The sequence below is a fragment of the Elgaria multicarinata genome, chromosome 1 (genome assembly GCF_023053635.1).
Source record: "Elgaria multicarinata webbii isolate HBS135686 ecotype San Diego chromosome 1, rElgMul1.1.pri, whole genome shotgun sequence".
Taxonomy (NCBI): domain Eukaryota; kingdom Metazoa; phylum Chordata; class Lepidosauria; order Squamata; family Anguidae; genus Elgaria; species Elgaria multicarinata.
In genome coordinates this window covers 137,761,212-137,780,427 of record NC_086171.1, presented here as the reverse complement: position 1 = coordinate 137,780,427, position 19,216 = coordinate 137,761,212, and the positions used below count along the sequence as shown (strand labels likewise).

The 19,216-nt window shown below is 41.3% G+C and overlaps 1 protein-coding gene across 2 annotated transcripts in view; it reads right to left on the bottom strand.

The window, feature by feature from the left end:
* NEGR1 (neuronal growth regulator 1) overlaps positions 1–19,216 on the bottom strand; it is a 585,000-nt gene that overhangs the window by 171,459 nt on the left and 394,325 nt on the right. For both annotated transcript variants that reach the window (XM_063137453.1, XM_063137460.1), the window contains exon 4: positions 5,913–6,044. In XM_063137453.1, coding sequence (XP_062993523.1) covers positions 5,913–6,044 — 132 coding nt within the window. The remainder of the gene's footprint in view (positions 1–5,912; positions 6,045–19,216) is intronic.

The following is a 19,216-nucleotide window of genomic DNA, read 5'->3' as shown; positions in this document are numbered from 1 at the left end:
ACCATGCAAATATGGCATCTGCAGGTGCCTAGCACAACACCATCACCTCTGTAGGTAAATTAAGCCACGGCGGGCTGCCATGTCCTGAGAACCAGCTGATTCTATTAGTTAGCCAGGCTGTGCCATCTCCCATAGAGCTACATTACATAGACACAGCTCTGAATAATCCAAGAAGAGCTCTAATTTTCCCATTCCAGCAGCAGGCTGTAGCCAAGAAACCAGCTAGACCCAAAGAATCCTCACTGACTATCTATTGCTAGTGGTGAGATAAGCTCTCCAAGTAAATAGAACACTCTGGGTTAATTTTTATAGTTAGTTTTATGTGCAAAACTCAGATCCAATCCAAAAACCCAGCAATAGCTTAGTGAGAATAGGCCATAGATTTTTAGAACTCAGTACAGGTCAGTAGTAACAATTTGTTGCTTTTCTTGGGGCTGCTCAGCTGCTTTGAATGGATTAGTAAACGGAGTTATCAACTTAGGAAGGGATGGAGAGATAGGGCAACAATCTATACCTCAGGGCTAATTTATATATTTAGCTGCAGTTTCCCAAGTGATAGAATTTGAATTTAGGAGGAGGTGTTACATATTTGAATGTTCTCCCTAGTAAAAAATCTCTGCACATGGAAAATCAGCATTTGAGGGACAATGTACCATTCTCCTTGAATTGCTAGGTTTTCACATGCAGAGAGGGTTATGGGCAGGAGAGGGTTGTATGTTATTGTTGCAGCATTCAATTTATGGCACTTCCGTCCTGATATTGGAGATAGATCAGCTTCCCCAACGTGATGACCTCCATACATTTTGGAGTACAACTCCTAGCATTCCTGACCATCTGACATACTGTCTGGCCATGATGGGAGTTGAAGTTTAAAACATCTGGAGGGCACCAGGTTGAAAAACACTGCTTTAGTAAATCAGCACTATGAGCCATGCATAACGTTACATTCAATGTCCAGTGGAAATCAGATAACCCAGATAACTATAGGGAGCATATGCTTCCCTAATCAAAGTAAGCTTTAGCTTGGAATGCTGCTGAATGTTATTCTTCTGCCTAGTCAGAATAAATAAATGCTTGTAGTAGAACAGATGTTGACAGTATTTCTGCATTTTGCTCAGTAAGGCTAGGTGAGGAGCTAATGGGTAGAGACAGACGAAGAAGATGTAAAATGAGCTGCCTCTTGAAAAAAGCCTTTTAAGAACATTCTTCACTTCTTCTTTTTTAAAATCATGTCCATCTTGGGATTGTTATTTATTGTTTTTTCTTCTTTAAAGAATGATGTTGAAAGCATATTACTCACAGCTTAGACCTTCGAATTGAAGAGCCCGGGAGTTTCAAGTAACTTGTATCAAAATGGAAGGTGACGCTGCCTATGAAAGCAGGACAAGAGATAATATAGTAGTCTTTAAAGGAAAGCACTTTAGTCTCCACCTTGGAGAAAAGAAAAGTGGAATGGTAACTTGTATGCTACGAATTCATAAGCAAGTATGTCCTGGAGAGCACAGCAAGGAGAGAAGTATGTAATTCGTCAAAAATATTTATAACATGGAAGATAAGCATTGTCTTGAGAGATCAGACCAAGGATCCATCTAGTCTAGACATCTCTATCAGGGTGGGGAACTTCTAGCCCATGAGCCAGATGTGGCCTGCAAGGTTCTTTTATACAGTCTATATCCTAGCTTTACTGGTGCCTCCAAGAAAGCCACAGGTAGAGCAAGAAGTAAAATCCACATCCTGTTGTTGTCCCCTCCCCACTCCCCCCAGAATCCAAAAATCAGAGGCAGCACACAAATAATGTTTTTGCTTTGTTTTCATGGAATTACAGGTGTAATATCTCTGCTGTTCATGTCTAAAACGAACAGTATGAATAGCTAGTAGAATGCCCATCATTGTGACACAAATTAGAGGAAAAGACCATACTTTGCAAGGACTCCCAGGTGGTGCAATGTGTTTCTTCACATTTCCACACAGTGCTAATGGGCAGCCACTCACTAATAAAGGGGGTTCATATGGGGTAGGGGGATTACTTTCCCTCTGATCCTGGTTACCCCAGTGTCTTTGGGTCAGGTTGCCCACTGCAATTGGTTGACCTTGTCCTGTAGAACCCGGGTGTGCTTTCTGTGAGACAAAGTAAATGGATTGGAACGGTTCCCCTAAAACTGGTGATTTCATTTTATATAAAAAAAGATGCTAACCGTGCATGAAATGAATACGAAGTATAGCCTCTATGAACCATTTTACATGAACTTCAGGAGTCCGTACACCACATTAGTGACCATTTCTCCACAGTAATTGATGTGTGAATAAGAAGACAGCAATCTTTGACAAGATTCACAATCTAATCCTATAAAAGTGCTGTGTATGTGTGTGCACACATATGTGCAGTAGCATAACTATCTATGCTAGCACAGGAAAGCCAGAGGAATCAAGCAATGAGGAAAGGGGAGAGGATCACACAAGGATCACACTGGACAACACAACTGGTTTGTGGGAACAAAGGAACTTATTAGATCAGTGAACAGAGATAAGCTTCTCTTATAGTCTATGATTTTATTTATTCTTTAAATTACATACATTTCATTATAGTATTACAATTTATAGTGATTTACAAAATCGGCTCTGCCCTTGAGTTGGGGCAGGTCTAGGTCCTTTTACTGATATTATCTCCTTTAGACCCCCAGGGTCATGTACACACACATCCTTCCACTCCAACACTCTAGCTGAAATCGGGTACCATTTAAACATTTCCCTGGTGCTGTGGAGGCACCTTTCTATGAGTTCATCCTTTGGCACCAGTGCAATGTTTAAATCACAACAAATGGTTGTGGTTTATTGTGCAGTTCATCCCCATGAAGTGGCAGGCCTTTGCATGTCATAGGAATGTTGTGGAATAAACCCATGGAGATGTATTTTAGGTGCAGAAGCCTATGCATGTTTAGTCAGAAGTCCTACAACTCCCAGCATTCCCCAGCCAGCCTTCCTGATGGGGCAATGGGCATGCTCGGAGTTATAGAATTTTTGCAGTCTAAATACACATACGATTATACTCTTAATCTCTTTAACCTCATGACCAAAGTGCAGCACTGGCTAAGGGTTACTTCTGAACAGGTAGAGAAAGAAAGCTATAGCTGGATGTCACTGGCCTAAAAGTGTCCCCTATCTTTGCATATAAATGCACATGAAGCTTTGGATGAGAGCCATTATGGGCTAGTGCCAAGATAAAACTGGAGGGCAAGTTTCGTGAACATTTCCTTCATTTCCAGCTCTTGTAGATATCCCATTGAAGAAGGGTGCAAAACTGTTCACGAGGGGGTCGATGCTGGGGTAAAGATAAAATAGGACCACATTGCTGAGGGAACTGGGCTGATGCTCCCTTGCCCCTAATCCAGTCATACTTACTTGACTGTTTGAGGCAGAAATGGACAAATGGATGACATACTCCAGCACATACTTTTGCACATCCACTGCACATGACTTTCAAACCAAATGAGCATTTTCATTCACATTCTTCCCCAATTAATCATACGTAATTATGCACAGCAAGAGCTGGACTTGTTTTGCAGTGTTTGCAGGCACTGAGACTACCAGCAAAGTAGAGCAAGGCACAGAGTAACAGCCTGGTTACCTTTAGGAAGGAGAAGAAGCCTCCTCTCAAAGTAAAAGGCAATCAGAGGAACTATGACAGGAGACACATGAACCAGTGGAACGGTTATTTTTTCCATTCATGAAAAATTTCATAACCTCATGGCAAAAGTAAGACCTCACAAAAATTCAGCACAGAATAACTTAGGACAGTATTTCAACTAGAGGTGAGCAGAATGTGACTTTTTGGCACAAATTGTGGCAAGTGAAAGGGAGATAAGAAGCAAGCATCCCTGTTTCTTTTGGGCTTTCTTTCTAATTTTGCTGTTGTTGCCAGATTCAGTGGAAACAGCCTTCCTTCCAGGGTGGTGGCTGCCATTTTCCCACTTCAATGCCACTGGAATATAATGCTATGTTCATCATGTAGCATTATTCTGTCTTTGCTATAAGAAAAGACAGTCACCTGAAAAACATACCATCATATTAGGGGCATTGCATGCATGTGGATGGGAAATGATGGTCACCATGGCATGTAGTAAACTTTACCCGTCCTACCAAAACCTCACTCGCCCTCTCTCCACACCATTAAAAACTAGCAAAGTTGCATTGGGAGAGGTTTTGATTCAGCGCTAACCTTAACATGTAGCGATTAAAGCCCAGGTAGTTGAGGGCTCTCCCATGGGTCCCCTCCCTCAGTGAGTCTACCATCTCACTGCCATTGTCATCACCTGCTATTGCCCTTCATCCACCTTCCCTATCATAGCTATGATTTGCTAGCTTGACAAGCAGAGAGCCAGTGAACAATTGGGCAGTGGCATCTATTGCTCTTCCTTCTCACCACCACCCTTGTCTGGGCCAGAGAGAGAGAGAAAGAGGCAGGTGAACAAGCAGGTGGCAGGGCTGAAGAGGAAGAACAACTCCAAGTGGATCTGGTCAGTGGGCCCCTGTTGGGGTCTCGGCCCTTGGCAGGTGCCCAACCACACCAATCTTTGATGCTGGCCCTGGATTCAAACCAAGTCCCTATTACTGATGATATAATGAGTGCCGGAAGTTTCAGGGTCTGAGACTGGCTGAACTACATGGTCCCAGATAGTTCACCTTGTCTTATGACCTGCCTGGGACCATGTGCTCAGGCCTCAGGTCCTTTTTCAGGCACAGAAACGAATAGGGTGCGAAATGTCAGCTCTTCTGATCAGCAGATAGAATGAAACTTCTGGCCTAGTGAATAAGACCCAAAACATAAACCCCTTCTAGACATTCAACTGGATATAATGAATGCTCAGAGGATAGCAGAAGAATCATGGTGGCAGGCAGTCATTATAACATCTCTAGCAAGGGGTACAGTTAGGTTTGAGGGAGCCCCAAGCAAGTTGCTTCCCTGCCACCTATCTGCTGGCATTGCCTGCACCCCCACTGCCACCAGCTCCCATCTGCCACTGCCACCAGCCAGTCCTCCTTTTTCTTAACCCCCCCCCCAACCTGGCAATGACAGCAGCAGCTCCCCCTTTCTCGCCCATTGTGCCATCTTAAAGATAGTGGCAGTGATCTCAACCAATCAAACACTGCCTTTGTGGGGTGCCACAGCCAATGAAGACACAGGAGTGGCAAAGGGGCAGTCTTTTACTTTTAAAATGGCACGCCATGGGGTTTTCAGGCTCACCCGGCTGACTGTCATGGTGGTTCCTTTTGCTAGTGCTGGGGCCACGCTAGCCAGACTAGAAGGAGTGGGAGGGCTCATCTACACCAAGCAGGATATTGCAGTATGAAAGCGGTATATAAAATGCAGGAGCCACACCAAGCGGGATATAATGGTATGGAAGCGGTATGTGTCAAAGGTCCTCAACAGTTGTCAGTGCACTTTAATACCGCTATAAAGCCATAGTGTGGCTCCTGCCTTTTATATACTGCTTTCATACTGCAATATCCTGCTTGGTGTAGATGAGAGGGAGTTCAGGGCCTCATTTGGAAGTCCTCTGGACACAGGGGCTCCAGGACTATGCCCTGAGGTCTAGCCCTGGCTGTCCCACTATCTCTAGCAAGCTTCTGCTGGTACATGAACCCTCTTATAGAAGGCAGGTAGGTTGTGGCCAGAGCCTGCTGCCATGCTGCTGTTCTCCCCCAGTTAAATGTCTGTACATGGCTCTCATCACTGAGAGCCGCCATTTGACACATCCTTGTAGAAAAGAAGAGTCATACATCACAATGTTTTTCATTAATTTCCAATATTTATTTGTATGGCTTTTTTGTTACACACACACACACACACACACACACACACACACAGAAAGAGAGAGAAAGAGAGAAAAGAAAGAAAGGTAAACAGGACTTACAGTTTACTGTGACTTTTACTTTTTTCACATCTGGGACTGAGACATCATTTTCAGCACTGCATTCATATTCCCCAGCTTGGTCTCTTGTAATTCCATAGATGTCCAGATACTGTCCACTTTCAAATGGTTTTGCTGAAATTAAGAAAAAACAAAAAAATCAGATTTATAGCTATATCTATATTTTAAAAGAGTTTGTGAGAAGTTTAATTGTAGCTGACTGAAACTTCATCCAGGTATAAACAACGAGCTCATATCTTGCTACTGGAAACTGCTGACAGGACAGTTCCCAAATGAAAGGGAAGAACAATTACATATTTCACTCTTTCTCCTGTGTATAGAAATCAACTGCACATTGCACAGCCTCCTGTAAGTAGCAATACTGTAACGGTGACTAGTAGAGGAAGGAATATACACAATCGGTTCATAATTGATTGGAGTTACCTAACCTCAACATACATCAAATAAATCTATGCCCATTTTGCAATTGAGTTGAACAGCCTTCTAGCAGGGTAGATGAAAATTCACCATTACGCCTCAGTTTATATTGACTTTTATAAAATATAAGGTTCCACTTCAACTAGGAAAAAAAAACCTGACACATATTTCAAATATTTGCAGAGGAAAGGCATTTCATTTTGACTAAAGCTTTTGAATCTCAATGTTCTGTTAACAGCTTCAATATCCATTGTGTTCCAGTTCAGGCTTAAATGTGTATACAAACCTGTACCATACGTGCCTGCTTTCAAAATCAAGAAACAGACTAGCAAGAGAATGGAACACATATATGCCTCAGGCTTCCTCACTCAAACCATTCACAGATACATTTCAAAACTCAGGTTGCATTCTTGTAAATTCCTATGGAAGTAGAGTGAAAGCCCATTTAATTAGGACAAAAAATAAACATGGTGATGCCCGATAGCTATTAAACTATCATTTCTCTGTCAGTGTTCTTCCTTGTTATTTTGTCAATGTCATATTATTTTACTGTGTTTAATGCTTGTTCCCTGTTTTTGGATTATTTTATAATGAAAAGTGGGTAAGAAATTCCTTAAATAAATAAACGTTAAGAAAAGGGAAGCACTTCTAAAACACACGATCATACTTTGTAGCAGTAACGCGTTCAAATTTATTACAAACAGCTGGGATCATAAATGAACATTTGCTTAGGAAGCACATTGAAAGTGAAGTATTCTAGTGCTGTGCTGAATTCTTCTGAGATGATTTTTGGAATGAGAAGTAGGCTTTTAAGGGGAATGAAAAGCTCTTAAAAACCCTATGTTGGTGGTCTTTCACATTTGTCTGGGGTTTGCGGCTTTGTGGATTAGGGCATTTTTCTTCTTCACTGTGATCTAAGCCAACTAGGTAGGCATCAAGTACTCTGATAACTTCGCAGCACTAGGTGCTTTGGCTACATGATAATATCATTAAGGGCACACAACGGCTTTTACTGTGTGCTTTTTCTCCTTCTCTGTGACATATCCCAGACTTAAGACCCCCCAATTTAATTGCAGAGCAGAGCGGAGGAGGTCATTCCACTACGACTGTACACCTGACCACTTGAGGAGGCCCCTATGAATAAAACCAATGCCCTCCAAGCATTTGGGAATTGCCTTGACTTGTACATTGCACTTGGAAAGGCAGAACTTGGGGAGCTATTTCTCTCATGCCTTCCCCACTATGTATCAGGTGGGAGAGGGCACCATAACTCCCTGACTCCACTTCTTCTCATTCTACCATTTCTGTCTGGAATAGTTTGTTGATCCCAGGCTAGCATGCTAGTATACTAATCAACGGTTTTCTTTCCAGAAAACATTTATGGTAAAATAAAACATCTGCATTTCAACTGTCAGTCTTCCTGAGCTAATCTATCAATTTTGTCAAAATGCAGTGCAAAGTACATGTCTGCAAAAGACTCCTCTATGCCTGGATTCAACAGGCGCAGATTTATACATGTGAATTTGCATACACATGTGAATGAGAACATTTGGTAACATGGAAGAGGAAACCGGAATTAACTACGAATTTACTGCTACAGAAGCCCAGAATGGGTGGCTTATTCTTTACATCTGGGCCTAGTTCTTTGTCCACTGATGAACACTGTAGAATCAAACATAACAAAACAGTGCATATGAATTGGCTGGAAATATATTATTCAAAAGGCGAAGTTGGATGTTTTCTCCTTCTGTCCAGTCATACGTAAGGAATTTTTGTTGTTGTTAAAAAAATACCTATTTGGCACCTGAAAACACTTCAGTCTGGAGCAGCACACCTACTTATTGTGGGATGGATTAGAGGGAAGCAGTTTTTCTCCACATCTGTCTTGCCCAGGCCCCCTTTGCCGTGGCTGATACAATTGTGTAAGGCAGCCAGAGCAATAGAGCAGGAGCCCAGGGATTAGAATGATCACCCTATCAACTTGTTCAGTCTCCTTACTCTCTTCTTCACATGCTTGGCATAGCCCCCCTCTCTAGCACAGGGCAGGAAGCTCATTTTAAGGGAGCCTAAAGCAGAACTGATAGCACCAATACACAAAGACGCCTGAGAAAAAGCGTAAGTAAACAATGAGGAAAAGCCAGAGGGAGGGGGAGGAACCAATTAATGAGATACAACAAATTGCAGCAGAACGATGCTATTCTTTCCCTTTCAGTGTTGCGTGGAAGGAATATATTATGAAAGGTAAGCTTCAACTAAAGAGCCAGCTGTTCTGTTTATGTGGTTGGCTGCTGTTACATTCCACTGTGGCCAGATTGAGTGCATTTCCAGGAAAATATTATTTACTATCATTTTGAAATGAAGCATATGTTAGCCGCCAGAATGGAATAAAAGCTATATGTTGCTTTGCTCGAAAGTGGTGTGGCCTAGTAAACAAAAATCACTTATTTTATATGCTGTTGCAGCAATATTTGAATATACTTTGCTATGCTGGATTGATGGCAGATTCTATTGAAAACTATATATTGTTAGTGTCATACCACTGCATTTCATTGCAGCAGATAGAAAAATTGAAAACAAAGTGTGTGTTTGGATGAAATTAACATATCAGCACTCAAGATAGAAGATCTTGAAATTCCTAAGATTAGCAGGGAATTTTACCTGTTATCCAGTTAATATGGAAGCTTCCATTCTAAATACCTATGGTGTCATAGGCCTCATCTACACCAAGCAGGATATTGCACTATGAAAGTAGTAGGAAAGCAGTATTTAAAAGGCAGAAGCTACACTACTGCTTTATAGCAGTATTGAAATGCACTGACAACTGTTGGGGCCCATTGGCACATACTATATACCGCTTTCATACCACTATATCCTGCTTGGTGTGGCTCCTGCCTTTTATATACCGCTTTCATACTGCAATATCCTGCCTGGTGTAGATGAGGCCTACATTTCGGAAATACCAATTATGTGTATCCATAGAGCATCCCATATCTTGATTTTCCTTCTTTGGAAAGCCGTCATATCATCTGCCATTGACTTTGCAAAGTCCTGCTTGTCCATCTTTACTGAATTAAACCTTGTTCAGTGGACTACATTTCACAGAGCCCATAGCTTGAGCATCATATCTTCGGATCTGAAACACATGAGTTTATGTAATCTTAGGTGCCATGAAAATCACATTTTGGTTCAAAAGGGAGTAAAGAACCATGTGGGTAAGGGAAACTTAAGAGTGACAGCCAATCTGCATTTAGGGAATTTTTCATCCTGATAGATACTGCGGGAGAAAGCTTCAGGCCAGCACAAAGAAGACAACCACAGCACACAAATGACATCATCTTTTATATGCCTCAGTATGGAAACTGGTAAAAGTTATGTCAACAAAGATTAGGTAGCCATCATGTTAGCATTAACAGAGGCCTGTTAACAGGGGAAGGCAGGATGGGACAGGAGCCTGTACTGTTGGCCATGTCTACCCAAAAAGAACGCCAGGTACCTTCAGGCAGAGGCATCCAACACTTCCTTCTGCTCTACCTTTCCTGATGTGGAGCACGAAAAGCCAACAAGCAGGGAGGAGTTCCCAGTTTGACTCTGCATCCTCATGGTGAGGGCATTTGTTGAAGCCTAGCTATTGCAGCGCCTTGCTTTCATTTCACATGACACACTACTTTTCACAGTTCACTCATTCAGCAGCCAAGCATCAAGCACAAAATAATAAACAGTGGCATGATCAAGGGGATGTAAATCATACATGGGAGACGTGGCTTCTTTTCAGTCAAAGGATGAACTCCAGTATTTGGAATGTTAGGTCCCAGGATTATATGTACAGTATTTTGATGAGAACAAGTTTCTATCCATGATTTTAGAAATAAGCTTGAAAAAAACATTGATAGTGCCTGCCCGAAACAGACTAGAAAAGCTCTAGAAGGGTTGTACTGGTTAAGAACAAGAACGTCTGTACACACTAGGATGAGGTTTAAATATTAACTGATCTAACTCAAACTTCCTGAACTAACACATACAAGTTTTTGCATTTCTAGGAATTTTGTAATGCACTTCTCGGATGACAAAAGAAGTGCTTACAAAAATGTGTACATTAGAGGAAGCAGCATACCAAAGGAAAAATTACGTGCAAAAATATGCATAGCTGGGGAAAATGCATCCAAAATGCACACACATTTTCATGTGTGAGAAAATGAGCACAAAACTGTGTACAAATTTTTGAGCAGAATGGGGGGGGGGAAATGCAAAATGCAAATGCAGAAACAGGATGGAGTAAACCTACGCATTATAGAAAGTGAAATAGATTTATCCATTTCCAATGCATGCATGTATGCATGATGCACACACACACACACACACACACACACACACACACACACAAACCCAGGTCAGACAACTGTTCTTCATGTAGGAAAGGTTGCACAACAGTCATCCCTGTGGCCAACTGCAAGTATTACCCATATGCTGGAAATCAATTTATTTATTTATTTTAGAATATTTATATACCTCTTCCCATTTTAAAAAATCCTGAAGAGATTTACAACAACTAAACAACAACAACAACGTGTCATTGTAAAACAACAACAACAACAACATCTAGACAAGTTAATGGCTGGGAAAAGCCAGGGTAAACAAGTAAGTCTTTAATAATCGTCGAAAGCACATGATAGTCAGATGGGACTCTGTGGGATGTGGCACGGACAACAAGGGCTCCCTTAAAGATCGTAGTGGTATAACAGGTCTCTACACCGGGAGATGATCTTTCAGGTAACCTGGTCCTAAGTTGTCTAGGGCTTTAGATGATGATGATGATGATGATAATAATAATACATTGAATCTGGTAGCAAATTGGCAGTCAGTGCAGCTCTTCCAGTACAGCTGTTATGGGTGGATGGCAAGACACTCCATGCAACAGTCTCACTGCATTATTCTGCACTAGCTGCATCTTCCAAACCAGATTCAAGGGCAGTCCCACACAGAGAGCATTATAATAGCTCAGCTACGGGTTGGTCCAGGTTATCAATGATCACAGAGCTTAAAGTATTCCTGTCCAGGAACTGGTGACAAACCAGCTTGAATTGGTAAAAGCATTCTGTAGGCATGCACAAGAATTGTGTTCCTGTTTGTAGATCATGTGAACATGATCTAGAACACAATTTTTGTGAATTTTCAAAATTTCCTGAACCTGTGTTCACATTTGAAAGTGAACACTTGCACTGGTGCAAATCTCCCCAAACTCTGTCTTTTCATGCTTTGGACTATGCGGGAAATGCACCTTCTTTAATGGGAAAATTTGCATTTTTAAAAATGCATATTTTTTTTATTTGGGAAAACTGTGTGCTTTTAAAAACACTCATTTTCCCCAATAAAAACAAACAAACAAAAGACCCTGATATTCAGGAATGCAAATGAAGCAAAATGAGCTTCAAAGAAGAATCTGGAGAACCTCAATGAGCTCCAACAGACCCACAGACCTCCTACATGGTCACCCCATGGTCACGTCAAGCCACAGAAGTCAATTGGGCTTTTTATGGCAATGATTAACATAGGAGCACCCAAGGAGCACCCACAAACTGCATACCAATTATTTGAAAGGAAGTGCAACTCCATCCAAATCAGGTAAACTCCCTAACTCCTGGACACCCATAGTGTCTCCATTGTATTGGGACTCAGCTTCACCCTACTGGCCTTTGGCTAGCCCCCCACTAAGCGCCAATCCAGGTCATGCACAGCCTGTCCTGATTCAGATCTAATAGTGAAATAGAGCTGTCCCCAGTGTACCGGTGACACCTTGACCCAAAACTCCTAAAGACTCCACCCAATGACTTCATATATATGTTAAAGAGCATTGGAGATAAGATGGTACCTTTGCGGCATCTGCAGCATATCCGCTAGGGGCCTGAGGAACAGCCACCCAATGCTACTCTCTGGAACCTACTCTGCAGACAGGAGGAGAACCAGTATAAAACAGTGTCCCCACTTCCCAACCCACAGAGACAGTCCAGGAGGATACCATGGTTACAGGTATCAAAAGGGGAAAGCTGATAATGAACACGCGAGCGCACACACAGACACAATTCAAGCCTGCATAGTGGGGTTTCCCCAACTTTAATTGTTTGATGCATTTTTGAGATTGTAACGTTAGCGGAATTTGCTTTGCAGCCTTAAAAGCAGTCACATTCGGCTTCAGCTAAGGTCAATATTGCTGCCACTCCGATATTGACAGAAGTGACAGGCTTCAGAAGCCAGTACAGCACTACCACACAAGTAGCACAACTTGCCGGTTCTAGGAAGCCGTCATCAGTCCAGATGGAAAATATCATCAGAAATAGTAACAGCCGGGAAAATGGATGTGCTTTGCAACAAAAAGATGACTACTTGGTGTGCTGAAGGAAGAAAAAGAGAATGTGAAAGTACATGGAAAATGCAACGCAATGTAGAGAAGTTGCTAAGAGTGCTCCGATAGTGCTTCTTAGAGCTGTTATTAGTGTCTGTCAGAGTTTCTTAGAACAAAAGCTCGTGTGGGTGTATGTATTTGAAGATACTACAATAATATAATAAAATTATGTGCTACAAAGAGCATTATATAGAAGTCACTGTCGGGCTTAACAGATTTATGTAGGTTGTATGATGCATTTCTAAAATCTTGACATTTGGTGGCAGAAAAGTTGAAAGCGCCAGTACATGCTCTGCTTCTACATCTGCAGCAAATATTGCCCCTTTGGTTATCAAACGTGCTGCTATAAGCGAGATGCATGTGAGAGAAAAATATTGGGCAGTCCCTGTATTTGGTAAGGATATAGAACAGCGTTCCCCATCCTGCTGTCCCAGCATTCCTGACCATGGGACATACTGACTTGCAATGATGGGAGTTGTAGTCCAACACCTTTGGAGTGCATCAGGTTGGGGAAGGGCTGCTCTAAACAAAAAATGAGAAGTAGGTGACCCTAAGTTGTTCGTCATCAGTTTTCCACAACCCCACAGTCACCTCTGCATATCATATTCTTCATCCTGTCTTCATGGTTTATCAGCTTTTGGAGAATGAGAATTTCACTGGCACTTTCTGCCTCCTTAGGGAGGATGTGGCATTAAGACTTGTGAGCCTTAACTCCCAACTTCCCTGTTTTGGGGTGCTTGGTTGAAAACTGTAGAGCCTTAACATTGTTTTGTAAACCATAGGTTTTTTGTTTAATGAATTTCATGGCTTTGTGTAATGGATGACCAGATATTATACAGTTGACAACCAAACCAGGGTCAGCTAGGATGTTACACCATGTTGACATCCAATATAAAATCAAAGCTAGTGTTATGTGTTGAACTCACTTTTCAAACCCACTCTGGCCCACTTGCATTGGCTACCTGTATGTTTCCGAGCCCAATTCAAGGTGCTGGTTTTAACCTATAAAGCCTTACACGGCTTGGGACCACAATACCTGATGGAACATCTTTCCCAACATGAACCTATCCAAACACTACATTCAACATCTAAGGCCCTTCTCCAGGTGCCTACTCCGAGGGAAGCTTGGAGTAGGCACCAAGAGATAGGGGCCTTCTCTGTGGTGGCACCCCAACTGTGGAACAATCTCCCTGATGAGGCCCACCTGGCGCCAACATTGTCATCTTTTCTGCACCAGGTCAAGACTTTTCTCTTCTCCCAGGCATTTAGCAATATGTAATGAGCCTGGGTCTGTTTTTTGTCTCATCGTTTGTAAAGTTGTTATAGTGGTTTTAAATGTATGTGCATTTTGCATGTTTTTGTGGGTTTTAATTTTTGTATATTGTTTTTAAGTGTTTTTACCTTATGTGAACTGCTCGGAGAGCTTCGGCTATGGGGCGGTATATAAATGCAAATAATAATAATAATAATAATAATAATAATAATAATAATAATAATTTTATTAAATGCATTGTACATGAATTTAATGCAGGTATGATTGCAAAGGGCTAAAATGATCCATAGCCTAAAGTGACAGAGTAATACCTGTGAATTTGGGATTATTGCTAGGTGGTGTGAAGTGTGAAATTTGTTACTTGAAGATCGTTCATGGTTTTTGCATTTTCTAAATTACCAAATTGCCTTTATATTTGCTTCTTTTTGATCAGAGAAAGGAGAAGATTCTGTATTTATTTATTTACAGTATTTGTTTCATCCATGTCATGCTCTTTGCTCTGAAGAGGAGTCAGGCCTATCTTGAATACTGATGATCTATAGCTTTGATATGACATAACATGTACCTCTGTATTATTGCTTTATTTGAATTTATATTACTTTGCTATCATTGTAAGAAATTGCAGACTTGGGCTCCTTTTTTAATTTAGTGTAATTTAATTTCCTCCTATTCTTCAGTAATGTTTATTACAGTCTGGTGCCCATTTATTCTCTGGAACACTAACTCCAAACCCCATTAGAAAGCTACAGGACCTTTCATGTGTTTTTATTCATAGGTCTGTTCACTCCCATTTCTGCATTAATTTGTGAATTCGTTTTTTTAATCTGCACAAAAATGCATTTTTGAAATGCACACTTCTAAGCACATTTTATCCAAAAAACAACCACCACCATATTTTATATACATTACTTGAGCCAAGAACTGCACTGCAAAATTCGCCGAAGCGCAAAATCCAAAGGATAACTGCATTCTGATCCACACATTAACCTGGGAAGTGCAGGTCAGGTCAGTTCGCTTCAAAATGTGGACCTAACAAAATCCTCAAGCATCTCTCATGTGAGGACTACATTTTACTACGTACACTAAGCTCACATATACCATTCCTTTTATTAGCGATATATAGGGGGGAATACTGATCCTTATGTAGTCAAAACAGCACCATCCACACATAAGAGGGAAGTATCACCAAAGAGTACAGAAGTACAAAAATTCTTTAGGGAGAAAAAAAGCCAAAACTGGGCGGGGGTGGGGTTGGCCAATAAATCTGTGCATGCTCCATAGCCATGAAACACTGGGCTGGATCACATGTCATGATAAACCACACTGAAAATAAGCCATGATGTGCTGAGTGTTTGATTGCTAACCCACATTACTCCTGACAGACAATCAAGTGCTCTGTGGCAGTATCCCATGGCAGCCTACTCTGCAACCTCAGCAGTCTCCGTTAATGAGCACAAAAGTAGAGGGTTATAATAGTAGGGAATTCTTTGTAGACAATTTTTTTATTATTATTTTCAGGGAGACTTGCACACAATGAAATCTATTTTTTCAGCTTTGGGGAGATTTGCACAAATTTGCTAAAGTGCAGCAGTTACTGCAAATTTACAGAAATTTTCCCAGAAGTTCTTTAAAAGTTAAAATTGCACAAATCCCCCCATGGTTAAAAAAAAAAACCTTGCTACTTTGTGCAGACCTCCCCAAAGTAAATAATAATAATAATAATAATAATAATAATTAATAATAATAATTAATAATAATAATAATAATGTTGATGTTGTTAAATTTGAACAATGTCCCTGAAGAGGTGTGTGTGTGCGTGTGTGTGTCTGCGTGAGGGAAGCAATATGGAGGAGTAAGTTGACAAGTGTCATTGCAAGATGTAATAGTGAGAGATAATGTTATGCAGGGCTACTGTACTAACAACTGTGTTACTGAAGAATGCAAACAGCAGGCAGGCAAATCTGCACACTTGCAAAGGACCAAAAAAATGAGGGGGAGGAGTTAAAATGCATAAAAGAAATTCTCAAGTGGCATTTCTTATCAATGTATCATAGGAGGCATGGATGTCGAGGGGGGAGGCACTACTAGCAAGATCATAGGAAATGATCAGGTTTTTCACCACTCTTGTCAGGCGGCTCTGTAGGTCCTTTCCGACAAGCCATGCATAAGCCACTCTGCTGGGTTCGCACATCATGACAAGCCACTCTGAAAACAAACCACTCTGGAAACAAGCCACTCTGGAAACAAGCCACTCTGGAAACAAGCCACTCTGAACAACCCAAAAACAAACATGGCTTCTTAGGAGGGTTTGTGCATGATTAACCAACCATGGTGAGAAAACCACATCAGGCTTGGATGTCATGAAAAGCCAACCTGAAAACAAACAAGGGTAACAGCCCACTATGGGCTGTTGTGTCATGGAAACCACGTCACTGAGTCAGGAAAAGAAAAGCAGGAGTAGGGGTTGGGGGAGGGACCTGGCTTGCTGGTTGGTTGCAAGTGGCTGGTGAAGAGAAGGGCAGACCAAAAGGCTTCAAAATGCTACTGATGTGCTGGCCAGGGGACCAGAGAGGTTAGCTGGAAGAGAAGGCAAGCAGTAAATGGATAGGAGGAAGGTGGAAGGTAGGCAGCTATTTCATTAGATGTCCAATGCTGCATTTCTCTCTTCCTCTAAGAGAAATGAGGGAAGAGAATGGAGTAAGATCTATCTGTTTATCAGTCTATCTCAGCAGATCATTTCCTGGTTCATTCTGGGAAGCTGTTTTTAAATATCCCTAGGAATGGACGCAAAAGGTTCCCAATAGGAATCAACCATTTTTAAAAAAAATGTAAATGGGTTTGGGCACCAGTGTGTCCATGCCCCTCAAAAGATAATAATAAAATAATAATAATAGATTTCTTATCCGCCTCTCTGTTTGGATCGAGGCAAGGAACAACAATAAGTATAATAACATAAAATTGATTAAAAACTTAGTACACATTATTAAAACATCCCAAAAAACATCCTAAAATGCCTAAAATTTAGCAGCAAAGAGAAGAGTTCTTGTTCAGAGTTCTTATTCAGTGTGAAATGTTTTAAAAAGAGCCCTGCTAATGCAAATTACAAAACAAATGCAGTTCATTGTCCTCATATTGTAGGCTACAAGGGATGGTGTTGAAATCCCACCACCGCACACACACGCAGACAACATAGGCAGAAGCCATCCCTCACTCCCCACACCCATCCTCCTTGCTGCCCACAACCTCCTCTAGCCTTCTAAGATACAATTTGGACAGGTGGTTCTCATACCTGTAGCCTGAATATTTCCTGCTACGGTCCAGGAAAAAGAGTTTACCACCTGATTATCTTGAATGCATACAAGGGTCCTTAAGAGTGGACAGAATGGGCAACATCCATCACACAAGCAGACTTCCACTCATGCAGTGGGACTTTCTTTTCTTCTCATTCACCCTGTATTCACCGTACCACCCAAATCTGCTCCAGAGGGTTGCCCAACCCTCCAGAGCAGATGGGTGGTGGTGGTGCAGGGAGCTGCAGGAGGAGAGGGAGTCTATTCCACCAACGGTATCCATAGTATTGGCAGACAGAAACTGTTGGATGTGACCCAAAGGCCTACATAGACCAATTAAACTTAGCATTGGGGCAATTTTTGATGTCTGATATCTTCCATTTTCATCACAGCCCAGAATGACTTGGGTTCAAATCCCCACTTCACCATAAATCTCAGGTAGTAACTTTGGTCCAGTCACTTTCTCTCAACCTAAACCTACCTTACAAGATTCATCTGAGGATAAAATGGGGGACCATGCATGTTGCTCTGATCTCTGGAAGAGTGGGATGGTGATGCTGGTGGTGGTGAATAAAAATAATGGTGTCATTTTATGCTTCTCTAACTGTCCTTGCATAAAACTATGCTAATTATATTAACTTCCAGGCAAAACATTCTGAAAAACAAAACAAAAATGCAATGTAAGAATATGATTTAGTGAAAAGCTAGGGGCACTGTGTTGTTCCACTGGCATTAGGTGCAGTTGTACTTCTGTAACAATAGAACAATAACTTTCTATTAAGGTTATTACAACAATGATAGAATATGGGGGAAATCACATTAAGTATTTACCTAGCAGTTAACAGAGAAAAGAAATTCCTTCTAAAATGGAGTACACATGGTTAAAACATGGTGTACATGGACTCAGTCCAGGCCTCGAAGCAGGAAATTTGTGAAAGTGCGAGCCAATTAAATAGTAGCTTTACTTGTAATAGCCTTGTATAACAAGAGAAATAAAGCAGCATAAACAAGCCACTGGTGAATGAAAAATCAGAATCCAACTAGGGCTTTTACTTCTGAATAACCACCCTGCTTCTGGTGAATGGCTTCTCATTGCTGAATGCCATCACAAATCTTCTAAAGGTTAAGTAGCTGCAAAATTGCAGTTTCTACACATGATAGTTAGGGCCATTTCAAACCTTACAGGCCCCACACAGAGACTATCAAAAAGTATTTCCAGGCAGCACTATAGCACACAGCAGACATAATGTTTAAAACTTGCTTACTCCAAGCATCAGCCAAAGCAGTTCCTGCGAGAGGTATGCATTGGAAAACACTTTGTTCTTTGTTTCCTTCATTTCTTTTTCAGATTTAAAATAATTTTTGCAATTTCTTCCTTTTATAAAAATTTAATTCCTACTTGGTTAATTTGGGATTTCTTAATTTGGATTTCAGATATCTATTTACCAGGGTTTTTTTTAGTATGCAGTTGGACACAAAATGCGCAGTTGGGAAAAAATGTGCAGTTGGAAATCTGATCATCTGCAGTTGAAAAAAGTGGTGGGGAAAAAAGGTACGTGTTATGTTTGTTTATTAAGAACTTAACAATAGACAAAGTCAGGGATGGCACGTAACACAAATTATATAAGGATGCAGGTGAAAGAGCCCTTGATGGTGTGACTGATGTTGTTGGGTCATGGGACAGTGTTGCCCGAATAGATGTGGGGGCAGAGTTGGCACTTGGGTCTATTGCATGGTCTGGTCCCTCTGTGTGTATCTCTGTCCTGTGTACTATTGCTGGTTAGCAGCTGCTTCAGGCCGGGAGGTTGTCTGTCGGCCAGGACTGGTCTGCCTCCCAAGGGTTGTGAGAGAGATGTTCACTGATGATCCATTGCAGTCATTTCAATTGGAGGCTATAGGTGACAACCAG